The sequence below is a fragment of the Ursus arctos genome, unplaced genomic scaffold, assembly GCF_023065955.2.
Source record: "Ursus arctos isolate Adak ecotype North America unplaced genomic scaffold, UrsArc2.0 scaffold_19, whole genome shotgun sequence".
NCBI classification, from domain to species: Eukaryota; Metazoa; Chordata; class Mammalia; order Carnivora; family Ursidae; genus Ursus; species Ursus arctos.
This window is the reverse complement of record NW_026622863.1, coordinates 41,776,494-41,804,450: the sequence shown is the minus strand read 5'-3', so window position 1 is coordinate 41,804,450 and position 27,957 is coordinate 41,776,494. Positions and strand designations below refer to the sequence as shown.

Sequence of the window (27,957 nt, the reverse complement as noted above, 5' to 3'; positions counted from 1 at the left end):
AGTGTGACTTAAACCTACCAAGTCTTGTGCCCTCTTCTACTTTATTTCATCAATATGAGACACTTCCATGTTAAGATTCCCCTGTGAATGAGCACAACTCAGGTGACGTTTTCAGACTAACCTGTTTGGTCCATAGTAGAGGCTTAATAAATGTGACTTTATCATTGCCTTTCTCCACTGAATGCCTGGTTAATGTATCATATTGGATATAATCCTTGAAAAATTGTTAAGAAATGCCTATAATAAACTTTATATTTATAATTTAGCAATTTCTTGAGTACTTTTGTTCATAAACATGAATACTGCATAGCATTACATTTTTTATTTTTTATATCAGAATCTCTTAATTTATATAATATTAATTTGGATGTAATGTGATAAACAATATTTACATAATACAGGAAATTATTTTTAGACAAACTCCTCCTAAAGTTGACTTCCAATTATAAGTTATTATAACTAAGTTACTGGTTCAAAACTTGTTTGGGTCATGTATACCTTTGATAGTATCATAAAATTATAGACTTTCCCCCAAGAAAAATATGTATTAATAAAATAAATATGCAATAATTGGGTATACAATTGCAAGGCAAATCATTTAAGGTGAAGGATTCCTGTTTTATTTTTTTAAAGATTTTATTTATTTATTTGACAGAGAGAAAGAGAGCACAAGTACGCAGAGCAGCAGGCAGAGGGAGAAGCAGGTTCCCCACTGAGCAGAGAGCCCGACCTGGAGCTCGATCCTAGGACCCTGGAATCATGACCTGAGCCAAAGGCAGACACTTAACTGACTGAGCCACCCAGGCACCCTGCTTTAGACCATCTGAGCATATGGCTCATTTTCTTACTTACAACTACCTATTATAATTAACTTCTCATTTTCATTGCTCCTTATCTATGAATGTGGACTTAAATTATCCACATAATAACATGTTTTTAACTCAAGCACTTATTATTGTCAGTCACTGTTCTAGTGGCCTATTAATATTAACTCTCCTAATCCTCATAAAACCCTTTGAAATCCATACTATTACTTGCATTTTACAAACAAATTACGGAATAGAAAGATATTGAACATATTATCCAAACCCACAAATACTAAATGGCAAAACTAAGATTTAAAATTAAGGGTCAGCAACTTCTGTAAAGGACCAGATAGTAAATATGCTAGGCTTTGTAGGCCTAAAGGCAAAATCAAAGATATTATGTAGAGCTTATTTAACAAGAGAGAGAACAAATTTCCACAAACTTTTTAACTGACCAAATTCAAAACTTTATTTGTAGACATTGAAATTTGAAATTAATATAATTTTCACATGTCAAAATATGGCTCTCCTTTTGATATGTTTTCAATTACTGAAAAATGTTAAAACCAGTCTTAGTTCACAGGCCAAAAAAAAATAGGACACAAGCTGGATTTGGCCTGCTGGGTCAAAGTCTGCTGACCCCTGCTCAAGACTCAGAGACCATTATAGAGTACACTGAAACCAATCAAACTATCTACCTTGCCATTTTTCCACTCATGTGTCTGAAGAATATCTAAAGTATCAAATGTATAATTCTACCTAAACATTGGTCTCTTCCTTAACAAATCACCGTGTAAAGCAAAAAAGGACTATTTCTGCATCACAAGAATGCTCATGACAAAAAGCATACATGGGGAGGTGTTGGCTATATGAAAATTAACTGTAGGAAGAGCATTTGATGAGGAACTGGGAAAGAAGATCCATCCTCATGGTACCATCATTAACTGGGAAGAGAAGGCCTAGAGACCATTTACCTTCTCTACGTAAATGTATAAGTCACTATTTGGCAGGGCAGTTCAGATGAAGTCATTCTATATCCTGAAAAACAAAAATGAAATTTCATAAAACAAAGAGAAAGCTCAAAATGACTTCTAGCTTGGCTTTAAGATGTGTAACTATAACAATGTTCTCCTCTCATTGCTCTTCTTTTGGAATACAGCAAAAATTGGAAGGAAAAGGGAAGCACAACATAGCAGGCCCTTCCTGGAGCCCAGACAGGCTAAACAAGAACACACTTCCTCATCACTAGCAAGCCCCCATGATATGTATTAAACACACACTAATGGAAGTATGAGAAAGACTGGATCATTCCCTGTATCATAAGGAAAACTCAGGTCCATTGAAGCCTGGGACTGGAATCTATGTTCACAGCAGTTTTCTGTCAACAGAGCTATAAAAATGCTGTGGATCTGCAATATGCAACCTGACCCCACGGAGCTGCCACGGGGAAAATTCAAAGGAAGTAATCCTACTCTTGGTGCCTCCGTATCATGTCTTCCCAGGACCCTGCCTTGGGGGCAATTCCAGCTCTAACGTCGCCACAATAAACACAGGGCGGTACTTTTTAGTTGTAACCTTCATTCTAGGTCTCAAAAGTTCAACTTCCCTTTGATAGCCATTTTTGTGCAACTAGCATTTCTGTACTGTGTGGTTATAAGGTGCAATGACAGAGGCTGTGAAAGAAAACCCAGTACAAAAAATTCCAAGTGGAACTTACAACTGGGTCAAGAATACACTACACTTAATGTACTCTATTCCTTCAATATGTTAAGCACTAGGCTGGACAATACATACAGGGTGCACTGATGAAGGCATGAACGGAACAAAGGCCATCCTTTAGAACAGTGAGCCCCCGTGGTTAACTAGGGCCTCGAAGTCTTTCACAGGCACAGACTGAGTCACACGGGGATCTTGTCCACAGACAGATTCCTCAGCACCAGAACCTCAAAAATGAAGATCTACCTTACCTAAAAATAAAAAAGCTCCACTAGGCCAATTCTGATTAGCCTCCGGTTGGTCACAATAGAGCTGTGATGGAATCACTCCGTCACAATAGAGCTGTGATAGAATCACTCGATCAGAGTACAACACAACTCACAGACACAACTGACCATGGTCATAAAAAAGGCTCCGCCCCCACACAGTCCCAGGGGGCCTAATCTGGACCACTCAGGGCCTCCCCAGAGCGCGCGCTCGCACATACACACTCTGACACATACATATACTCTCATGATCACATCCCACACCGACGCAGTCACACAATTGCGCGCGCGCACACACACGCGCACACACACACTCACCTTCCCCACAAAGGCCCGACGCTCCTGCTTCACCTGCTCATTAGGCGCCTGGGAAACTCCAGACCTCCCGCGGTGAGCTCCTCCCGCACCCAGACCCAGGTCACTTCAACTCACCACACGGAAAACGGTGACCGCAAGCCTAGCGGAAAATGAACCGGAGGATGAGGTTCACTAGCTCCCCCAGGGCCTGTGAGAAACGTAGCCCACTCTGGAAAAGCCCGGACGTTGACACAAACAGTCCCGAGAGCCGGTAGCTTGGACAGCTGGACTACTAACGCACCGCCCCGTAGACTCCTGGGAGCTCCGGCCCACGAGGGAGTGCGCAGGCGCAGACGCCTGATCCTTGGCCGGGGGTGAGGTTGGTAGGTCCTAGGGGCTCTGAGGAGGCGGGAACCCGGAGCTCGGACCGAGAGGGCAGACTAGGAAGCTGGTCCCGGAGGGGAGGGCAGGGAGGAAACAGGGAGTTCCAGCCGGGCCTGGTAATTCTGAGGAGGGAGCCGGAACCGAGCCCACGGTAACCAGACCCTCGGATCTGTGCGAGCGGGGCCTCGGGCGTGGTCCGTGGGCGTGACCCTGAGGGTGACAATCGAGTTTGACCTGAAGCGAGCTCTGCGCTGGGGGTGGGGATTGTCTGTTTTGACCCGGGGAAGCTCCATCGCTGGGAGCGGGGCCTCATACAGCGGGCGCTGCGTGTGTGTGTGTGTGTGTGTGTGTGTGTGTGTGTGTGTGTGTATGTGTGTGTGTGTGTGTGCGCGCGTGTGCGCCCCGAATTGAGGCGGCCTCCTGTGCCCCACCTGCTGCGTTTTGGGTGCCTGCTACTCTGGGAGATGTTGGGACCGATTGTGTGTGAAAAGTGGACGGAGTTGTGTTGCTGCCTGGGGTTTCTCCTTATGTGTCTAATTTTAGATTAGGTGTGGGTCCTGCTTGATACTATAGGTAATTATGGAGAAGTGAAAGAGATTTTGTGACTTTGCCTGGAATTATGCAATGTGCTGTCTGAGGTTGTAAATGACATATGGGTACTGTGAGATGGTGGTTTTCTGAAGTAAGTTTGGTTGAATATAACTGTGCATGTGTTTGTAACCTACTGTTATTATTTGCGATGGCTTCGTGATTGAGAAACTCTGCACGACTACTATCTAGTTGGGTATTTAAGATTTGATTATCTGAAGAGTGGTCATTAAGCCTGCCTCCAAAATTGTACCTCAGTAGCAATTTAGCAAATACAGGTATGAGTATTGGAAAGGAAGAGGTAAAATTTCATTTCCGAAATGGTAAGATTCATTACAGCGAAACATTATGTGAACTAAAACCAGTGTGTTGAAATTAATAGTGTTCCGTGAATAGCAAGCAGTAAAAAAACAATTTTTGCCCGTAACTAGTACTTTCAACACTGATATATGAGTGAGGTTTTCTGCTTCTGGATGAAGTCAGTGGCAGGGTCAATAGCTTCTTCAGGCATTCCAAGATAATAAAAAAGTATTTGGTATACTTTTAATCACAAAGCCAGTCTCATTTTAATAGTTAAAATAATTTGCTAATTAAAACATTCACTGTAGCAGTCAATACTTTAGACTTCATTTAGCATAGTATCCTCTCCCAGGGAACCTACAGAGTGGAAAGATCAATTTCTTTTCTAGTTCCATACCTGTACTACTAAAAAGTGTTGTTCAATAGTTAATCCTTAAATTAGCTATTAGTAAATTTATAATAAATAAGTTAATTTTCAGTAATTAATTATGCTTATTAAGTCGTGTGATACAGGTGAATCAATAAAGATTAAGTAGAACTTAAAGTTCAGATATTCTCAAGCATATAGGGATATGTAATATATGATAGAGATGGCATTTCACATTAATTGAAAAAATATGGTTTACTTAATATGTAGTGTTGCTAAACAAGAAAACACAATTTAAAAAGCTTCACAAGGTAAAAACACTTTAATAGTCATATGAGCAACTAAGAAAAATTATTTGCAATTTAAAATAATTGTTAGTTTACTAAATAAAAAAGGAAGATAATATCAATTAGAAAATTAAAACATATGAGAAAAATAGACATACTATAAGAAGATGCCATCAAAAAATAAATAAAAGGAGCTTCTTCTCTCATAATAAGAAATGTGTAAGCTAGAATTACAATATATATCTGATAGGCAGAGATTAAAAATTTATTATCAACTGTATTCATCAGGCTGTAGGGAGGTATTCTCCTGTGCTGATACTAACAATGTAAATTGGTAGAAAGTCCATGAAGAACTATTTGGAAATATATGATAAACCTGTCTTCCATGGTGGATGGAAGGTAGAGCTGCAGAGGGAAAAACACAATGTTCCCTCTCTCTCCAGCAACAACAGATTGTCCAGATCCATTCTAACTCACGAAGAGACTAGGTTTCTAGTGGTGAGGGAGCAGAATTTGCTTTTTTCCCCACTAATCTTCACCCTTGATACGTGTGGGTACACAGAGTGGTGAAACAGTGAAAATTGATGCAGATTTAACTGAATTATTCTGGGAGATCTAAGTCAAATATGGTTTCACATGGCTCTTTGTATCCTCCCATCTCTGCCTTCTCAGGATTCTTCCCTTTTCCAAAAGAAAGGCTCAAAAGAGAAGGTTCATCTCTTGCAAATCTCAGAGCCATGCCTCAGGTGAGATGATGTTTCCTCTCTTTCTGAAATAAGTTGTTTTCAGGTGATACAAGCATTTGCTTCCCTATCCTTAAATTTCCTGGATGTTGGCATTTGCTTCCATGAAACTGGTCTCCAGTAGGGCAAGCAAGTGGCCTAAATACAAAATGTAAGGAGTACTTTCAGGGCTGTGCATCCCTAAATTTTGCACCCTACATTCCTCACCTGCCCCACCTAGTTGCCGACCTGTTCCCAGTTTTTCTTACTCCAACCAGATAAACATAAGCCTTTCCCACGTGTACCTTCTAGTTGTAGCCAATGTTTACATATCGACTTGGTATATTATTCATCATCTCCTTTCTTAGTCTTCTCACAAACGTACTGCTGGAACAGAAATGTATTATTTTGATTTAAAAAGGAATATATTGCTTTACTGAATCTATCCATCTTTAATGAATCTATCTTGTCTAGACACTGATTTGAGATCTAAGTTGTGAGGAGTCAAGGAGCAGACATGGAAAAACTTTGATCATCTCCAGTGACCTAGGTTTTGCAATGATACAATGGGAGGCAGAGTTGGTAAATCACATTATTAGTTTGTGGTAAGATGTCTTGTTGTGTGAGGTTTCCAAGAGAGAGATTTGCTTGCAAGCTTGTACAGAAAACTGTGATTTTGCATTCTCCCTCTGTGATCCTCCTGTCCATTTTATCCAATTCTTTCAAATGGTGGCCAGCCAGTGAAAACCTTTCCAGTATTTCAATGCTGTTGCAGATTTTTCTTATCATTTTGGTTTCTTCTAATTTTTTACATGTGAGTGCAGCAGAATGAAATGCATATGCTTCTCCATTCTTAAAGCATTCTACTTTGACTCAAAGGTGGTACTTTTTCCTGTTTTCATGTCTCTCAGAAAATTCCTCTTCATCTACCCATCTTCAAAATACTGGTTTTCCCCAGTTGCCAACTGGTTCTCTTCTCTTCACTGTCTCTTTTTCTCTATGCACAGATCCACTCTAAAGCTTATATTGATCTAATTCTAGTGACTCTCAAATACCTCTCTTCATCCTAGACTTCTGTTCAGAGTATCAGAATCATATATCCAATCTCCAAAAGTTATGACCACCTGAATGTCCCATAGACACTTCAAGTTCATTTCCAAGGTCTACTTCATTACCTCCTTTGTTCCAGCTTATTCTTTCTTCTGTTTTCCATGTCCATTTTCTAGTCTAAGCCTCTCCCCACTTGCCTATGCAGGTAACCCAAGAGCTCTGCCTCTTTTTTCCACTCTGCAACCAATTTATAACCAATTCTGTTGCAACCCATTATGCACTAACCAGTTTTCCCTTCTCTAGACCACTAATACCACCTTAATCTAGGAAACATCTCTAACAATGGTTACTTGTCTTTCCCACTTAACACACCTCAAGCCTTCTCCAGTCTTCAAGAGTATTGCCTCTGAAGTACAAATTTTATCAGATAACATATGTGCTATTTAACATTTCTCTATACTCCACAAAGCAGCAGACCAAGGAAAGGGCATATGCATTAGAATGGAATGTACAAGACAGTATATTGAAAGGGAAGAAAATACTAACAGATTGCATTCAAGAGCAGATCATCAACTCTGTGGATTGCCATTAATGCTGACTTATAAATGAATATAAATATGTTGAGAGCATTCTCAGTACATTTTAAGACCACTGCTCTGTAGGAACAAATCTAGTATTATTCCATAAACATGCCCACGGCCTACCTCAATATATGTTTTTCTTCTTAGAGCTCAAAGACTTCCCTAACATACTGTGCCTTTTACGATTTCCTCAGTTTACTAGCTAATTTTCCTCTCCCCATGAATTTTAAAAGCTGATCCCATGTACAAAACAAATTCATTGTCAGGACAAAATTTTGATGTCCTCAGTGAAGCCTTGGAATACAAAATGAAATTTTTCTTCACTTCATAGCACTTTCCTTTGTACATATTTCTGTCATTCATCTGTAATATCTGTAAGGTGTATGCATTTATATGTATGCCTCTCACTTAACCTGTAACTTCTCATGAGCAAGGCCAGGGTTTTATTCATTTTGGTCCACCAGGCAACCAGTTACATTTAATGCAAATAGTATGATCTTATATATATTTTTAGTATGAGATAGTAAGTAAATACAGAATGTATTATCAGAGAGAATTTTCTACAATAAAAAACACAAAATAAGAAAACTAGTCTGACTAGTGAACATGGTCTCCAGTATCTAGTTCTCACTAGTTCCAGTCACTTTAGGATGAACTAGAGTATGCCCTTACAGGGATCAGTGTCATTCAAGGATGTGACTGTGGACTTCACCCAGGAGGAGTGGCAGCACCTGGATCCTGCTCAGAAGGCCCTCTACAGGGATGTCATGTTGGAAAACTACTGCCACCTCATCTCTGTTGGTAAGGAAAATTCCTTGAATCTTGCAACATCATACATCTCCTTTCAAGAATTTCTAAAGCATATGGAACTTTGAATTTCAGAGATCAGAGGTGATGAATCTCTTTTTGTTAGCAGACAGTGTGATTATGTCCTCACTTGCCTAGTGCAAGGTATTAACTTGGTAAGATGTTAATGTGTACCTTGTCTGTCACCTTAGAGCTGTATCTTTCTCTTCCTTCAATAGTTTTGAAGCCCAAACAGCTTAGACCAAATCTCATTTTTTATTACCAGGGTTTCACATGACTAAGCCTGATATGATCCGCAAGTTGGAACAAGGAGAAGAACTATGGACAACAGAGAGAATGTTTCCAAGTCAGAGCTACCTTGGTGAGTCTGCACAGACAAAATCCAGTGAACTCAGGTAGTTGACACCTTTGAATGTTTTGAGGGATCTATTATTTTAATTGTGGTAAAATACACATAACATAAAACTTACTATCTTAACCATTTTTAAGCATATAGTTTGGTGGCATTAAGTACATTTACATTGTGCAACTATCACCACCATCCATCTCCAGAACTCTTTCATGTTGTAGAACTAAAACTGTACTCATTAAAATATAACTCTCCATTACCTTCTCCCCCTAGCCTCTGGCAGTCACCATTCTACTTTCTGTCTTTATGAATTTAACTACATAGGTACCTCATATAAGTGGAGTCAGTGTGGTATTTGTCTTTTTTGTGATTAGCTTTTTTCATGTAACATAACGTCTTCAAGGTCTACCCGTATTGTAGTATATCCGAATTTCCTTCCTTCTTAAGGCTGAGTAATATTCCAATTGTATGTATATATCATATTTTGCTTATCTAAGGACACCTGAGTTGCTTCTAACTTTTGGCTACCACAAATAATGCTGCTATGAGCATGTGTATACAAATATCTACTTGAGTCTTTGCTTTCAGCTTTTTTGGTATATACCCCGAAGGAGAATTGCTGGAACATTCAGTAATTCTGTTTAATATTTTGAGGAACTGCCATACTGTTTTCCATAACAGCTACCGCATTTTACATTCCCGGTAACACAAGAGTTCCAGTTTCTCCACATCCTCACCAATACCTGTTATTTTCTATTTTGGGTTTTTGGGGGTTTTTTATAGTTGCAGTCTTATTAGGGATCTGTTTTTAAAGTCCTGAGATCTCTGATGTGCCTATCTAAATTTTTATTTTGACTGTCACTCCTCATGTAAGTTCTTTCCTTGTTTGCCTTATTGTTTACAGAGATATTGACTGCTATTACGTTAGCAAGAATCTCCTCCATGCTTTGTAGGTATAATGTACATGGAGATCTTAAGTGTGAAGTCCTTTGAGTTCTGACAGAAGCATAAACTCATGTATGTGACACCCAATATAAAGTACATTTCCATTAACCCATTAAGTTCTTTCAGGCCTCTTCCAAGTCAGTCCCTCCAACGAGGACAATCACACTTGTGATTTCTACTAGCATAGATTAGTTTTGTCTATCCTAGACCTTTTTCATATCTATTTTCTTTAACTCAGCTTAATGTGAGAGAGATATACATGTTTTTACAGTAGTTTAAATGGTTTCTTTTAATTATAGAATAGTATTCAGTTATATGAATATACCAGTTTGTTTATACATCTCTAGTTCATAGACATTTGAAATGTTCCAGTTTGGGGTCATTATGAATAAGGCTATTGTGAACATTCTTGTAAACATCTTTGTGTGGACATATGTTTTTGTTTCTCCTCAGTAAACACCTAACAGGTGGTATCACTCATTCATTAGGCAGGTATATATTTCACTTTTTTTAGAAACTGTTAGCTTTTAAAAGTTACTGTACCGTTTTAAACTTTTACCAGAAATGTGTGAGAATTTTGATCATCCCACATTCTCTTCTGTGTTTGATGTTACCAGTATTTTCATTTTGGTCATCCTGAAGGGTATGGTAGTATATCTTTGCAGTTTTAATTTAGATATCTTTTAATGACTGATGATGAACTTTTTAAAGTGCTTCCTCAGAGGTGCCTATTCAAATGTTCTGCCCATTTCTGTTGGGGGGTACTGTATTTTTTCCTCAAGTAGTAGGAATTCTTTACATATACTGGATAGAAGTCTTGAATTTGATATAGGTATTCTGAATATTTCCTCAGGTCTGTGGCTTGTCTATTTATTTTAATGGTGTCTTTCAATAAGCACAAATTTTTTAACTCTGATGAAATCCAATTTATCATTATTTTCTTTTATAATTACTTCTTTGATCTCTCAAATATTTTCCTTCTAGGTTGTGATGATAGTTTCCTATATTTTCTTCTAAAAATGTTATGAATATTTTGCTATTTTTATTAATTCTGTAGCCCATCTCATGTTAAGTTTGGTTTATGATGTGAGGTAAGGGCTGAAGGTCTATTTTCTTCCATATAGATATCAATTTCTCCCATCACTTGTTACATTAAACTAAATTGCTTGGTGATCTTTTCAAAAAATTGTTTGATTATATTTGTGTCAGTGTATTTTTAGACTATTCTTTCCTTTGCCGTGTTTTAAGTCCTATTGACAATACTATTTGGTCTTTGATTATTGGAAATTTCTAATAAGTCTTGAAGTCATAGTAAGTCTTCTAACTTTCTTCTTTTAAAAATTGCTGTAGCTATTCTGGGTCATTTTCTTTTTTAAATACATTTTAGGATCAACTTCTTGATCTCTTTAAACAAATGTGCTGGGATTTTTATTGGTGAGAACTAACATCTTAGCAATGTTGAGTCTTCCAGATCATGACTATATTATATCTTTCTATTTTAGTTGTCTTCTCTACTTCCTGTAAGCAATGTTTTATTATTTTTAGTATAAAGGCCTTATACATATTTCATTATGTCTAATCTTTTAATATTTTCATGCCAGTGTAAATAGTAGGATATTTAAAATTTCTTTTTCCAGTTTGTTGTTAATGTATGTACCCATAATTGACTTTTATTTATGATTTTGCATACGTCTACTTATTGTATTCTATTTATTACTTAAGTTTCATTGTTGCTACTGTTGTCCCTTGTTTGTTTTGGTATATTCCTTTAGTTTTTGGCATACAAAACATGCTTTGTAGAAAAGAGATATTTTATTTCTACACTTGTATATGTTATTGCTTTCATTTCTTTTTCTTACTCTGTGGTACTGATTAGAATCTGCAGTACAATGTTGAATAGAAGTGGTGAGAGTCAGCATTCTTATCAGGTCACTAAATTTTTTTTAATGATTTTTTATTATGTTAGTCACCATACAGTACATCCCCGGTTTCCGATATAAAGTTTGATGACTCATTAGTTGCGTATAACACCCAGTGCACCATGCAATACGTGCCCTCCTTACTACCCATCACTGGTCTATCCCATTCCCCCACCCCCCTCCCCTCTGAGGCCCTCAGTTTGTTTCTCATAGTCCATAGTCTCTCAGATTTCATTAAATTTAGAAGGAAGACATTTAATATTTCATTCTTGAGCCTAATATTAACTGTAGGCTTTTCCTAAGTGCTCTTTATTAAATTCTGGAAGTTCTTTTCCTAGTTTTCTGCTTGTTTTAATTATGAATGTTGATTTTAACATGCTTTTTCTAAATTTGTTGAGATGAGCATATGATCTTCTTTAATCTATTACTATATGTATGACATTAATTATTTTGAATTTTAAACCAAATTTGGACTCCTGGGATGAGCCCCAGTTGGACAACATGTATTATCCTGCTTCTAGATTACTAATATTGATTTTCTAATTTTATAGTAAGTTTTTATGTATGATTTTACCAAGGATAGTGGTCTGTAGTTTTCTTGTAATGTCCTTGAAAAGTTTTGTATCAGAATTGTGTCAGCAATATCAAACAGGGGGTGTTCCCTCTTCATCATTTTCTTAAAGGATTTGTGTAATATTGGTATTACTGCTTCCTTAAATGTTTGATGAAAATCGTTATTAAGCCATTTGGGCCTATATTTTTATAATTCAAGACTTCTGCTTCCAGCCCTGAGGAAGTAACAGAGTCTGGAATTACACTCCTACAGGAAACAACAAGAAAACTGGACAAAAGTATTTTTAGATATTGAACAACAGGCAGCACAGGCCTGGATTCCTGAGAGAGGAGAAACAAATGAAATGAGCCCTACCTCATCCCAGGCTTTCATCTGAAGGCAGCTTCCAGACTGCAGTACAGAGAAAGGAATCCAAAAAGAACTTCACAATTTTACTGACTTGAAGAGGTTGACATAGGCATTCAAGGAGATTGAGGTGGCTAAAATTTCCAGGACATACTTCCCAAAAGAAGTGAGCTATGCAGAAAGAGAGTTCCCCAAATCTGGAAAAGGTTCTCCTTGAGTCTTTGGCTAAATATAAGCCTGCAGGTGTATAGGTGAGACTCTGTGAGACTAGACAAAGACATGTTCTAAGGAAAATACAACTACCATGGTGTTGTGACATGAACAATTCCCATAGCCTACTGAACAAAGAATCATTTTATTTCTCTCTAGCCAGAATGGAGACAACTTGTTACTACATAGAATGTTAGATAGCAAGGAGCCCAATGTGGGGCTTGATCCCACTGGGATCAAGACCTGAGCTGAAGGCAGACACTTAACCAACTGAGCCACCCAGGTGCCCAGTAGCTACACTTCTTGCACGTGAATGGCAAGTTCTTTCCTGAAGGGAGGTCCTGTGGGCAACTCTGTGGCTGCCACGGAATGCCAGTAGAAGGACAATACTCTTTATATGAAAATACAACATGTCTTAAACTCAACAACATTAAACTGATAATGTCTGATATGCAATAAAAATTATTAAAAATAAGAAGGAAAATATGACCTATACACAGGGGAACAAATCAGTCAATTGGAAAAAAAAAAAAAACTAAGTCAATAAACTCAGACCTAAAAAAGGTAGAGGTGGTGGAATTTGCAGACAAGGATGCTAAAAGAGTCATTATAAATGACCTCAATATCATAAAGGATGTAAAGCAAAAATGAACATAATGAGGCAAGATAGCAAAGATAGAAATAACCAAATGAAACATCTAAAGAGGACTATTTAATATCTGAAATGAAAAGAAAGACCCAACTATGTGAGATATATATATATAAATATTAAATATAGAGACACAGGAAGGTGAAACATAAAAAAATGAAAATATATATCATACTGTCTTGTGGTTACCACAATGTGAGGATGAAATTAACACCCTACTCCACTCACCCAAAATTTGGCTTCAGATGTCAAGACTAAAATCTGACATAATCAGGCTTTCTGGAAAGAGCAAGAAACATTCCCAGGCTGGTCCTAAAATGGCTTGTGAGTGCTAGGGGGTGTATCTGGCTTTCGTGTTTATTGTGGTTGAGGGGTAGGTCAGGTGAGGGTTCTACGTGTGGGCTAGTGATTGCATAGTTTAAACTTCCTGCCATCACCAATAGAAAGAGCATACAAGCTCTCTTATTGGCTTGCCCAGGGGTGGGGCAAGAGGGTAAAAAAGAAGGGCAGCTCTAGGAAGTTGTAAGCAATCAGACCTCAAAAATGGAATCAGACTCTGTTACACATGCAAACACTAAGCATAAGAAGATGGGAGTGGCTATACATCCAAGTAGATTTCAGAATACAGAATATTATAGTGATAAGGAAGGACACTTCATCAGAAGTCATAACAATTCTAACACAGCTTCAGAATACAAAGCTGTTTCTCAGCTTTTTATGATTATCATTCCCCTAGAGAGTATTTTTAGAGATTTTTTTCTAATTGCCCCCCATTAAATTTCAATACCATAATCTATGTTCTGTTGCCATTTGGAGGGCCACAGACTATTGTAATACCTGAGAAACTTATCATTTCCCCAGAATAAGTTTTGCTCCCTTGGGAGAAACCCTCAGTGAGAATTCATGAAATATATGAAACAAAACTGATAGACCTGAAAGGAGCAATCTAATCGTAGCTTGAGATATAAACACCTCTCACTCAGTAATTGAGAGAAGAAAGAAAACAATAAGACTATGGAATGCTTGAAAACACTATTACTCATTTGTATCTAGTTCATCTTTATAGACTATTTTACATGGAACATTCACCAAGATAGACCCTATATTCTGGGTCGTAAAACAATTATCAACAAATTGAAAAGAACCGAAATCATAATATGGACTCTGACCACAACAGAATTACATTTGATCCTTGAACAACACAGGTTTGAATAGTGCAGGTCCACTTAATACATGGATTTTTTTATAAGTACAGTACTGTAAATATATTTTCCTTATGATTTTTAAATAACATTTTCTTTTTCCTAGCTTACTTTATTCTAAGAATACAGTACATAATACAAATAACATACAAAATATGTGCTGACTGTTTATGTTATTGGTCAACAGTAGGCCATTGGCAGTTAAGTTTGTGGGTGAGTCAAATATTATTTATGAATTTTCAGCTGTGTAGGGGGTCAGTGCCCCAACCCTACATTGTTCAAGGGTCAACTGTAATTCAATTAAAAATATCTCTACGTGTAAAACTGACGCAATGTTGTGTGTCAACTATACTTCAATTAAGAAAAATGTATCTCTAAATTTTCCAAACATTAGGAAATTAATCACCACATTTCCAAATAACAGAAATCAGAGAAGAAATCATAAAGTAAATTTAAAGATACTTTGAACTGAATGATAATTAAAACAGTATATCAAAAATTGTGGGATGCAACTAAAGCAGCATTTTAATTTTTTATCCTTTTAAATCAGGGATCTAAACTGTCACCCTAAGTAACTAGAAAAAGAAAAAGAAATTAAATTCAACGTTAGTAAAAGGAGGGGCACCTGGCTGGCTCAGTCAGAAGAGCATGCAACTCTTGATCTTGGGGTCAGGAGTTGGAGCCCCACATTGGATGTAGAGATTACTTAAATAAACTTGAAAAGTTTTTTATAAAAAGTTAGTAAAAGGAAAAAATAAAAGACTAAAGCAAAAATCAGTGAAATACATAACAGAAGAATAATAGAGAACAATGAATGAAGCCAAAAGCTAATTCATTAAAATAGTTGGTAAAATTAATAAACCATAGCTAATATGGTTAATAATAATTTTATACTAATAAAAAATAGAAGGGGGTGCCTGGGTGGCTCAGTTGTTAAGTGTCTGCCTTTGGCTCAGGGCATGATCCCAGTGTTCTGGGATCGAGCCCCGCATCAGGCTCCTCCACTGGGAGCCTGCTTCTTCCTCTCCCACTCCCCCTGCTTGTGTTCCCTCTCTAGCTGGCTGTCTCTCTCTGTCAAATAAATAAATAAAATCTTAAAAAAAATAGAAGACACAAATTACCAATATTAAAAAATTAAAGAGGCTGCATCAATACAGATCCTACAGACATTAAAAGGACAATTAGGGAATAAACAAATAATTTTATGTCAATAAATAGGGAAGAGAGGACACTTCCCAACTCATTTTATAAGGCCAGCATTATCCACAACCATAGGCACTATAAAAATAAAAAAACTACACACCAACATCCTTCATGAAGCTAGAAATAAATCTATAATAAAATACTATAAAACAGAACCTAGCAATATTTTAAAAGGGTAAAACCTCATGACTAAAAAGAGTTTATCCCAGGAAAGCAAAGATGATGTGATATTCAAAAATCAGGGGCACAGTTGGTTAAGTGTCCAACTCTTGGTTTCGGCTCAGGTTGTGATCCCAGGGTTTTGAAACAGCCCCACGTCCCTCCGTGCTCAGTGCGAAGTCTGCTTGATATTCTGTCTCCCTCTGCCCTTCATGCCCATGTTCTGTCTTTCTCAATCAATAAATAAATCTTTAAAAAAAAATCAATCTATGTAATTCCCCATATAAAGGTGAAAAGGTGTCTAAAATCAAGGATCTGAGGTGCCACTTAACATAACTAGAAAAAAATTAAGGAGTAAAACCATGAAAATATCTCAGTAGACATGGGAAAATAATTAAATTCAGTTCCTATTATAAAGCCTTAGAACAGATTAGCAATCAAAGGGAATTTCCTTTGGCTTCATTAAGGGTATCTTTGAAAAACTTATAGCCACCATCATACTCAAGGTAGAAAGCCTGAGTGCTTTTCCTCTGAGATCAAAACCAGAAAAGATGCCCACTATCACCACTTCTATTAAACATCGTACTAGACACATGTCAGTACAATAAAGCAAGAAAAAGAAACTAAAAGGCTACTAATTAGAAAGGGAACTATCTTAAAAAAGGGGGGGGAACTATCTTCATTTATAGATGACATGATTATGTGCCTAATAAATCCTAAGGAATCTAAAAAGAACTGTTAGAACTAATAAGTAAATTAGCGTTTTCACAGAGTTCTTGTTTTAGAGCAAATTTGAAGAAATTTTGTCCAGTATTTCTACAATTATTTTTTAAATAATTTTAACCTATTCTCTGTAGAGTTTATTAAGGAATTTAAATTTTTTTTAAGTTTGGGTAATTTCTGTTAACCAGACTTCCAAAGTAGTGATTCTTCATTCTCTTATGTTCCTATGCTGTTAAACCCATCCAATGAACTTTGTATTTAAGATACAAGGTTTTTAAAGTTTGCATTTCCTTATCTCTTCTGAATTCTCCATCTCTTCACCCATATTTCCATCTTTTCTTCTAGATTTTGTAAACATATTTATTATAGTTATTTTAAATTCCTTATCTTGTAATTTTAATGTAGAGGACACATCAGTCTGATTCTGTTGACTGTTTTTTATCTTCTCTATTAGTCATATTTTCCTATTTCTTCTCAGGAAAACCTTGTAGATAATATGTTGTCAAGATGCTGGATCCTTTCTTCTTACTCTGAAGATTGCTGAGTTTTCACCCAGAAGGCAGTTAAGTTACTGGTAGCTCACGATTCCTTTTTAAAATTGCTTTTATGTTTCTTAGATGATATCTATTTCGGTTTCAGTTTTGCCTTTAGTTTTATGGTATTTCTCTTAGTCCTGGGATGCAGCCTTTACTCCTATACATGGCCATTCTGGGGTTTCAGTAGAAAGATCAAAGGTTCCTCTCACCAGGTTCCTCTGACTTGGCACAGGACTGGTATTAAAAACTATTTTTCCAGAGCTAAACAGCTGCTGAAATCTTTAATCAGTTCTTCCAGTGCTCCAGCTTTCTTTTTCCTTTTTGCTTCTTGCAGTCTTGCCCTGCAGATGCAGTTAACCAAGGTTTTGAGGAGAGGTTTATGCTAATTTAGGGGTTCTTCTATGACTTTTCCATTCTCAGATTTTGTCCTAAGATTTTTTCCTCAATTTGTTCTAGTAGCCCTGAACTTGATCTCAGATTTTTCTGCACAGGATGACTCCTGCTTTCTCCCAGTGATCTATCTATCCCTTGTGTGCTGCACAAACTACTAGGGCCCACAGTGGAAAACCTGGATACATTACGTAGTGTGGTTTCTTTCTTTTCAAATGTTTTATCCACTTCAGTTTCTGCCTGCTTTTGATCACTCTTTAGTGCTTTAAAACAAGTTGGTCTTTTACAGCTAGTCCATAGTTTATCATTGTTATCAGCTGGAAGGTTGTTTTGATACTAACCTCTTTGCCATTATCAGAATCTGGATGTCTAGGTCAGCAATTTCTCAAACTTTTTAGTTTTGGACTTGTTAATATTCTTAAAATTATTAAGGATTAAAAGAACTTTGTGCATATGTGTGTGTGTACCCTATTAGAAGTTAAAACAAAACATTTTTACTATGCATTAATTTATTTTAAAACAATATAAAAATAATAAACTTATTACATGTTGACATAAAACCATATTTTTACAAAAAATAAATATTTCCCAAAAGAAAAACAATAGTGACAAAAGTGGAGTTGTTACATAATTGAGATTTATGTAACAATAGCTGATTTTCACGTTGGATTCTGTATTCAGTTTGTTGCAAAATGTTGTTTGAATCGAAATATGTGAAGAAAACCTTCCTTCATGCATTACATATAGTTTGAATGAGAAATATTTATTTTTTTAAAGATTTTATTTATTTGTCAAAGAGAGAAATAGAGAGGGAGCATGAGCAGGGGAGCCGCAGGCAGAGAGAGAAGCAGGCTCCTGCTGAGCAGGGAGCCTGATGCGGGACTCCATCCCAGGACCCTGGGATCGTGACCTGAGCCGAAAGCAGACGCTTAACCGACTGAGCCACCCAAGTGTCCCTGAATGAAAAATACTTTAAGAGCCTTTTTAGATTGTCATAGATATTCTTCATTAATACTACACCCAAATGTAACAATTGGTAATTCCTGAACAGTTAGTTGCAGTGTAGAATCTGAAACCATAACAATAAACTTTTGTACGCTGTTACATAGAAGCCAATGGTCTACTTAAGTGGATATTTTACCCATGCATTTTTTGGTAATATTATATATTAATCATTTGGAAAGTAATTGTTCAGTGACATCTAACATCTTCCAAATTTTGACATGTTCCCATATACAATATTAATTTAAAAAATACCAAAGGCCACATTTGTTAATATCATCTGAATTGTCATCAGAAAAGTCTAAGTATTGGGAAGCTGACAAGCTCATTGTAGCAAATACAAGCTTTCCAACATAATGACCTTTACTTGAACACTTGAATTTTATCATTGGTTACAAATATTAGTAGATGTTTTCCTTGAATTAACATGCTCACATTGTTCAAGAAAATGTCTACCAGGGGCGCCTGGGTAGCGCAGTCGTTAAGCGTCTGCCTTCAGCTCAGGGCGTGATCCCGGCGTTCCGGGATTGAGTCCCACATCGGGCTCCTCGGCTGGGAGCCTGCTTCTTCCTCTCCCTCTCCCCCTGCTTGTGTTCCCTCTCTCACTGGCTGTCTCTCTGTCACATAAATAAATAAAATCTTTAAAAAAAAAAAAAAAAAGGAAAGAAAATGTCTACCAGAGGGATGCCTGGGTGGCTCAGTTGGTTAAGTGTCGGCCTTCAGCTTAGGTCCTGGGATCAAGTCCTGCGTCTGGCTCCTTGCTCGACGGGGAGCCGACTTCTCCCTCTACCTGCCACCCCCCTGCTTGTGCTCTCTCTCTCTGACAAATAAATAAAATCTTTAAAAACAGAAAAAGAAAATGTCTACCAGATACTCACATCTGAGTAATGATCAGTTGTACTCTCAAGTAAAAATGCTGTTCTAGGGTCTCTGGGTGGCTTAGTCAGTGAAGTGTCTGCCTTCGGCTTGGGTCATGATCCCAGGATCGTGGGATCGAGTCCCACATTGAGCTCCCTGCCCAGTGGGGAGTCTGCTTCTCCTTCTCGATCTGCCTCTCCCCCCTGCTCATGCTCTCTCTCTCAAATAAATAAAATCTGAAAAAAAATGCTGTTCTACAAAAAGGATATATCCCCTGCTTTTTTGAAACTTCATGTTATGCCACCTTGTTTTTACTAAGGACCTCCATTAGTACCTGTTTTCACTAACCAAAAGAAATCCAAAGAGGAGTTTTGCTTTTACAAATCAAGGTGAAAAGCAAAAATAGCACTCAGCGTTTGTTTTGCAGCGAGCTGTAGAGGCACTGCCAGGCTCCTTCCCAGGAACTACACTCATCATCTCATCATCAAACTGCCATAGCTTTGAGCATCTGTGTTTTATCTGAACTTATTTTGCACATCCGTTAGCAAGATGTGTCCGAAAGCTAAAGAGAGGTTATTTTTTGGATCTGGGAATAAGCTCAAAAATTTTTCTGTATAAATTAATGGTAATTGCTTCTTCACTCTATGCCATTTCAGCTTATCAAAGGTTTCACAGGAACATTCTGTTTTTGGGTACAGCAGGAGGGAGTGGAGGGCCCTGTATTCAGTTCTCAACTCAAATAATTACACCAGCACTTTTCCTCACAAAATATTATACTCTGGTGTGCAACAGAATTGCTTTATGCATACATCTTTAATCATCACACAGAATATTGAAAATATGTGTACTCAAGAGTGGAGAGCTAATAAAATTAATGATTTTTTTCCTGCTTTATCAAAAATAGTCTTACATGAAGCCTTTTTTCTTATGGATTAGAAATATAGTGATTGCTATTATAGATTGGTGCCAGTGTGTTCATTTATGCTGATGTGCCAGCATTTTACCCACTGTATTAATCATATTTTTTATTTTCTATATTTTATGATGTTTTGACAACTTTAGAGGGCCTTGCTGCCTGGGGAGAGATTGCCCCTCCCAGAGCTAGCTAATTCATAGAGACAGTAAACAACCTTTTGGTAAGCCCACATTTCATATAAAAACCAACCAACCCCAAGTCCATACCCTCAACTACCTCCTTTACCTAACTCACACACACCAAGCCAACATTTCCCGTGCCCTAAAACACCCAGGGCCAGGTAGCATACAACTAAAGACCACCCCTATAACCCGTAGCCTCCCAACACCGTTCAAAAAGCCAGTCCTAAACTGTTTCCCCTGCCCTGCTTTGCTTTTCCCATGCAAGCAAGTCCCAAAAAAGGCTCTGGCATAGGCTTTCGCCCCTCTCCTTTCTACCTCCTGACCACCCCTGCTGCTTCTACATGTGGCCCTGCAAAGCATGGTATGTCCCCTCCTCTCAGGAAATGTACTGAAAATCTTTTAATGGCGTTAGCCTATGTCATCAGTCACTTTCATAAATTAAAATTCCACAAGTACAAAGGAGACACATAGACAAATGGAGTGTTGTTATTAACAAAAATAGTTTTGATTTTATGGACTACCTCTCCCCCTCCTCACCTCCCACATAAGGATCTCATATTCTAAGGTCCATGAATCACACTTTGGGAACTGCTGATTTAGGCCTTTCTTGTCTTTCATGTCTTTAACATTTCAGTCCTCTATCTTTTTTCTTTTGTTCAGTCTCCTATTTATAGGCATTCTTAAATCTATCCAAAAATTTATCTAAAATCTAGTATTTCTTCCTCTTAGTTTTCATTTTCTTTCCTTTCTTTCCCGGTGCAATGTCTTAACTGTTTCTTGCAGTCGGACTCGCATCCTATTCTTACCATGACACCTGCCATCAGGTTTCAAAATCCATATGCTGTGGCCCTAAGATAATTTTGGTATCACTTTTTTTCAATAAATTTATTTCCAGTAAGTCTCTGTGTTCCATACCATAGTGCTCAGATGCCTGATACCTACCCACCTTGATTTGGGTAAAAAAACACTAACTCATTTTAATCCTATTTCCCTGAGTGCCTTTTACATCTTTGTTGCTTTTCCTCCCTCCTTTATTGCCTAGAAAAATATTTATTGAATAAATTGATTTTATTTCAGTGTGGTCTCTCATTGGTATCCTTAAAGGCTCTTTCTTCATCTTCAGTTCTTGCCTTTATAAAAGTCCTATAATTTGGGGCACCTGGGTGGTGCAGTCAATTAAGCATCTGACTCTTGGTTTCCATTCAGGTCACTCAGGTTTTGGTCTCCGGTTGTAGGGTCAAGCCTTGTGTCAGGCTCTGCACTGAGTACAGGGTCTGCTTGGGATTCTCTCACCCTCTCCCTCTGCATACCCTCCCCCAACTTGCACGTCCGTGCATTCTCTCTCTCTTAAAAAAAAAAAAAGTCCTGTAAACTATAACAATCTGATCCATTCTCAAGTTGTGGTTTTCTTGTTTTATGTGAATGGCTTTCAAATAGACATTTTCAGCCCACTTCTCCCACTTGAACTCTAGTGTATATTTTGATCTGCCTACGATAAGACAACAATCAGTTGTGTCATCCTTTTGATTATTGACTTATCAGAAATAATAGTCATTGTCTTTACCTTATCCTTACTTATTTCTATTTCCTTTTTCTCCCATAGTCAGCCCCTTGTTTTTTGTTTTTTGTTTTAAGATTTTATTTATTTATTTGACAGAGAAAGAGGTAGCGAGAGAGGGAACACAAGCAGGGGGAGTGGGAGAGGGAGAAGCAGGCTTCCCGCTGAGCAGGGAGCCTGATGCAGGGCTCCATCCCAGGACCCTGGGATCGTGACCTGAGCTGAAGGCAGACGCTTAACGACTGAGCCACCCAGGCACCCCCACAGTCAGCCCCTTGTAGTAGCAGGTTGATTCCATCATCTTTGCTATACTTAATTATCTCTCACAATTTTTGTTATCTTTACATCCTCTCATATCCTCATTTGCTACTGACCTCTTCCAAAATGAGAGCATATTGTTTCAGTAACTACTATAATTACTATTTGGATTTGCCATGATTTTTACCCAGTTATTTCAGATTATATTGTCAATAAACCGAAAAGATATCACTTATTATATGAAATTTAAGTCCCTTCTTTTTCAAGGGCTGACAGAAAAATGTCCCATCTGATCATTCCCAATTTATTTCTCTCTGTGACCAAGAATTCTTGCTCATCTCATTGTTCTAGTCCCCCAGATGTACTCCATACAATGGATTTTATTCCTCACAACTGACCCTTTCACTATATGATAGCTGCTACATACCCATATAGATACTTGCAAAGTTAGCCTACTACAAGTCAGAGGGTACAGTAGTATACACAAGACCACCCTCACTTCTGACACCAACTGTAAGCTCAGGGGTCCCCAAGACTAGTGCTAGTATCAACAGTATGCTATAAGGACTCATGGAACTTACTGAAAGCTATAATACTCAAGAGTTATGGTTTATTACAGAAGAAAAAATACAGATTAGAATCAGCCAAGCACAAAGGGCAGAGTCCAGGAAAGTACCAAACATAAAGCTTCTAGTAGATCTCTCTCTGTAGAATCATGGACAGCATTACCTTGCTGGTGTGACAATACATACAGAATATTGCCAGGGAAGCATCGCCTGAGCCCATTGTCCAGAGTTTATAAGGAGGCTCCATGACATAGGCATTATTAACGGTACATGTAGCCAATCTCAGTTTTCAGCCCCTTAAAAGGTCAAGCTGATACTGTGTAACCAAAGCACCCACCCTAAATCACACTGGTTGGTGTGGCTCAAAGACCTCACCCTAAATTATATTGCGATTTTCTGGCTGGCCAAAGGCTCCCAGGCAACCAAATACATATACGAAGGGCTTAGCGATTACTTCCCAGGAGCCAAAGGCAAATGTCAGATGTCTCTTTGGGCAAGGGTATATTCTTAACTATACAATACTACATATCATGTAGCTAAAAGATCAAGTTTCCTCTGTGAAATGTTCCTTGACTACTCCAGACCATGTCACTTCCTTTTTTGCTGCATTCATATTCTACTTATGTCTAAATTGTAAACAGACGCATGCTCTGGTATGATCAAGCTGCTTTCCCCATCCAATTAACAGTTCCCCCAAATAAGATTCTCTCTTTTCTTTACCGGAGTTTGTAATAGAGGCTAGATATTCAGTAATTACCAATCTTTGATATCATGCAAGGAAAACATCTTTCTCATCCATTCAGAAATCATTTAATGATAAGTTTTTTTAAATATACATGCCAAGATCACATCCCTATATCTCAGATAACCATGTGTTAACATATACTCAGAAGATAGTCAATAAAATATTGGCATCCAAGAGCATAAGTTTTAGTTGGGAAGGCAATATTATCAAATTGAGCATTTTACATGTAATATTCATATTAAAATAGCAGGTTGTTGAAAGAGTTCTTGAAATGAACGGTCCAGATTATAATCTTATTTCAGACAAATTAGACATGAAAGTATAAAAATAACGTATGAAGGCTTTTGGATAAATTGAATAGTAGAATGTCTCTGAAGGTGGTTGAGATTCTTAGATGATGTAACTCCAGTTACTAATAAGATTAATTTTAGTGTGTTCTAGAACTGCACATAAATGGAATTGTATAATATATACTCTTTTGCATAAAGCTTTCACTCTGAAAAATGAGATTCATTTCTTTCCATTGTGTATCAGTAGATTTTTTTCTTTTTTATTGGTGAGTAATACTGCATTGTATACATACAGGACACAATATTACCATTTACCTTTTGATGGATACTTGGGCAGTTACCAGTTAAGGGCTATTGTAAATAAGACACAAGTCAAGGGTAAGATGAATCCATATTTAAAATTACGCTACTAGACATGGGTGGTAGTAAGGTAACAATGATCAGGTATAGCCAAAAATTATAAGAAAAATAATAGAGTCAAAAGAAAGAAAGAAAAATAATAGTCAATCAGTGCTGTAATCATACAGTTGAAGAATGTAGGCCTTCACATCCCCCATAGGGAATAGCGGAGTTAGGGTATGTTACTGCATTGGGAGGAAAACTTAAACCCACCCTTCCTTTTTTTTTTTTTTTTTTTTTTAAGATTTTATTTACTTGACACAGAGAGAGACAGCCAGCGAGAGAGGGAACATAGGCAGGGGAAGTGGGAGAGGAAGAAGCAGGCTTCCAGCAGAGGAGCCTGATGTGGGGCTCAATCCCAGGACTCTGGGATCACGCCCTGAGCCAAAGGCAGATGCTTAACGACTGAGCCACCCAGGCGCCCCTTAAACCCACCCTTCCTGAAAACTGAAAAAATAATTCAGCAAATGAAAGGAGGAAAAGTTAGAACTGATGGTCAGGAGAATTTAGTTATTGACCATCTCTGGAAGAATAAATTGATGGTAGCAGCATTCAGAATACAACAGTGATTATATTCATGTTTCAAGTATGCTTTCTTCTCTGGTTTATTTTATAATTCCTTTTTTAAAGATTTTATTTATTTGAGAGAGAGTGAGAAAGAGTGGGATGGGATGGGGGGCGGGGAGAGGTAGAGGGAGAGAGAGAAGCAGACTCCCTGCTGATCAGGAAGCCCGACGTGGGGCTTGATCCCAGGACCCTGAGATCATGACCTGAGCCGAAAGCAGATGTTTAACCAACTGAACCACCCAGGTGTCCCTATTTTACAATTCCTAATGGAAATAGGTTTCCCAAAGTCTTCCCTTTCAAGAGAAAATAAGTTGTGTGGAGAGTTAGGGCCTAGGCTATAAACGGTGTTTCTTTCAACACTAAGAAATGAGTGCTTGAGGGGCACCTGGGTGGCTCAGTGGTTAAGCATCTGCCTTTGGCTCAGGTCATGATCCCAGCATTCTGGGATTGAGCCCCGCAATGGGCTCCCTGCTCAGTGGGAAGCCTGCTTCTCCCTCTCCCACCCCCCCGCTTGTGTTCCCTCTCTCGCTGCCTCTCTCTCTCTGTCAAATAAATAAATAACATCTTTAAAAAAGTAAAAAGAAAAGAAAAAGCAATGAGTGCTTGAGAAAGTTCATTTGCCATGGATGGATTACATGCAAATAAGGAAGAAACAAATGGAAGTATTTTATAACACATATTTAGGCATGAGGGAATAATATTTAGGCTTTAATTTCTACCTGAACATTTCCCTTGCTTACTGGTTAGTACCCTTAATAAGCTCACTCCATTATTTCTGAATCTGCCCATTCCAAGAACAATCCCACTTTCATCATCCTTTGTCTTCTGTTTACTTGTCCTTGTGTTTATTATACCTGCTCAATGTAGCTTATATTTACAATATGCCAAAGATATGAGTGTTCTTTTCTTATGCCAATTTTTCCTCATTTTAACTGTGTAGCAGGATTTGTGTTTATATCATATGAATTTTCCCTACCAAGAGGTAATTTATTTTGGCCTTTGTGTAGACCACAATCGTGAGGCAGACAGTTGCACAATGGGTTGTTTGTATATACATCCAATCCATAACATATATGTGAAAACTTACAGTGTTGTTATTCTTTTCTAGAAGAAGATGGAAAAGCTGAAGATGTTTTAGTGAAGTTCAAAGAATACCAAGACAGGCACTCTAAATCAGTCATATTCATCAACCACAAAAGACTAATTAAGGAAAGAAGTAATATTTTTGGGAAAACACTTACTGTAGGCAAGAACCGTATTATTTCAAAAACAATGCTTCGTGAATATAAGCCTGATGGAAAGGTTTTAAAAAATATTTCGGAATTAGTCAGTAGAAATATAAGCCCTGTAAGAGAGAAGTTTGGTGAGAGTAATGGATGGGAGAAATCATTCCTCAATACTAAGAATGAAAAAATGCATACTGCAGTGAATCTCTGTAAACAAACAGAAAGGAGTCTGAGTGGTAAACAAGAGCTTATTCAGCATCAGAAGGTTCAAATTCCTGAGCAATCATTAGGTCATAATGAATGTGAAAAATCCTTCCTTATGAAAGGAATGTTATTTACACATACTAGAGCCCACAGAGGAGAAAAACCCTATGAATACAATAAAGATGGAATAGCTTTAATCGAAAAGTCAAATCTCAGTGCCCATTCACAAACTCTTATGGAGAAGAAACCCCATGCATACAGCAAATATGGGAAGTTCCTCTGCAGAAAGTCTATTTTTATTGTGCATCAGAGATCTCAAACAGAAGAGAAACCCTTTCAATGTCCTTACTGTGGGAATAGCTTTAGAAGGAAGTCATATCTCATTGAACATCAACGAATTCACACAGGTGAGAAACCTTATGTTTGCAATCAATGTGGAAAAGCTTTCCGTCAAAAGACAGCCCTCACTCTTCATGAGAAAACACATATAGAGGGGAAGCCCTACATCTGTATGGATTGTGGGAAGTCCTTCCGCCAGAAGGCAACTCTCACTAGACATCACAAAACACATACAGGGGAGAAAGCCTATGAATGTACTCAGTGTGGAAGTGCTTTTAGAAAGAAGTCATACCTCATTGATCATCAGAGAACTCACACAGGAGAGAAACCATATCAATGTAATGAATGTGGGAAGGCATTTATCCAGAAGACAACCCTCACTGTACATCAGAGAACTCACACAGGAGAGAAACCCTATATTTGCGGTGAATGTGGGAAGTCCTTCTGCCAAAAGACAACCCTCACTCTCCATCAAAGAATTCATACTGGGGAAAAACCCTATATTTGTAATGAATGTGGAAAGTCCTTCCGCCAGAAGGCAATCCTCACTGTTCATCAGAGAATACATACAGGAGAGAAATCCAATGGATGTCCTCAGTGTGGGAAAGCCTTTAGTAGGAAATCAAACCTCATTCGCCACCAGAAAACTCACACAGGAGAGAAACCATATGAATGTAGAGAATGTGGGAAGTTCTTCAGTTGTAAGTCAAACCTCATAGTACATCAAAAAACTCACAAGGTAGAAACCATGGGAATTCAGTAAAGGATATGACTTTTTTGGTAAAAGCTTTTGAAGTCATAGTAAACCCTGTACATGATATAGCTTGCAAATATAATAATATACAACCGTTTAAGGTACTATTCCACAAATTTGCCTACTGTTTGTGAGCCTATATAACACACAAAGAATAACTGGACAAATGACAATAGTCATTGAAAATACAACCCTAAATTTTTTATTATTAGATTCAGTAGGCATAAACTTCCTCTGTCAAGTTTCTACAAACATTTAAAATTGCTTATTTTCAATTTCAATACATACCTTGTTGTGACCCAGTAATAAGCAGTTGACCAACTGGTAGTTGTCCCTGGACCACATTGTGAGCAGAAGTGTTTTAAAAGAAAGGAAGTGTGAACTGTATTTCTCATTGCAAATATGAAACAAAAATTAGTTGTTACCTCCTCAAAATTTACCACAGTTCTGACTTCTAACATTATAAATTAGGTTTTGCATATTATGAACCTTTATATAAATTGGATTATACATCATGTATTCTTTTATATATGGCTTGTTTCATTCATCATTATGTCTGTAAAACTCATCATTAGTGCATGCGGCAGAAATTCGTTTATTTCTATTCTATATAGAATTCCATCATATGATTAAATTGCAATTTATCCAATCTACTGTTGATGGACTTTTTCATTGTTTACAGCTTAGGGCTATAATAAATAATGCCTCTGTGAACATA

General features: G+C 37.6%; 1 protein-coding gene and 1 long non-coding RNA gene across 12 annotated transcripts; one reads left to right on the top strand and one right to left on the bottom strand.

The window, feature by feature from the left end:
* Positions 1 to 1,249: 1,249 nt before the first annotated feature.
* LOC130544174 (uncharacterized) lies at positions 1,250 to 4,865 on the bottom strand. 2 transcript variants are annotated; one of them, XR_008960217.1, is made up of 2 exons: positions 3,107 to 4,865; positions 1,250 to 1,844 (listed from the first exon to the last, which is right to left on the bottom strand). It is a non-coding gene; the product is annotated as an uncharacterized LOC130544174 (long non-coding RNA). The 2 variants fall into 2 exon arrangements; XR_008960218.1 differs by having other exon boundaries at positions 3,221 to 4,865.
* On the top strand, positions 3,425 to 27,957 carry ZNF382 (zinc finger protein 382). 10 transcript variants are annotated; one of them, XM_057314717.1, is made up of 5 exons: positions 3,427 to 3,464; positions 5,684 to 5,757; positions 8,081 to 8,165; positions 8,437 to 8,532; positions 25,825 to 27,957. In XM_057314717.1, exons 2-5 carry the CDS (start codon positions 5,749 to 5,751, stop codon positions 27,246 to 27,248), a joined length of 1,614 nt encoding a protein of 537 aa, XP_057170700.1. In that variant the 5' UTR covers positions 3,427 to 3,464; positions 5,684 to 5,748; the 3' UTR covers positions 27,249 to 27,957. The 10 variants fall into 10 exon arrangements, with proteins under 10 accessions (XP_048079826.1, XP_057170700.1, XP_057170698.1 ...); XM_057314715.1 differs by having other exon boundaries at positions 3,428 to 3,464; positions 8,039 to 8,165; XM_057314716.1 differs by having other exon boundaries at positions 3,434 to 3,468.

Bases quoted from the DNA above. Each gene is read 5' to 3' on its own strand.
- ZNF382 (XM_026484380.4), top strand. From the start codon at position 5,638: ATGGTTTCACATGGCTCTTTGTATCCTCCCATCTCTGCCTTCTCAGGA. The intron at 8,166-8,436 runs GTAAGGAAAATT...TTTTATTACCAG, and splicing joins CTGCCACCTCATCTCTGTTG to GGTTTCACATGACTAAGCCT. The intron at 8,533-25,824 runs GTGAGTCTGCAC...ATTCTTTTCTAG, and splicing joins TCCAAGTCAGAGCTACCTTG to AAGAAGATGGAAAAGCTGAA.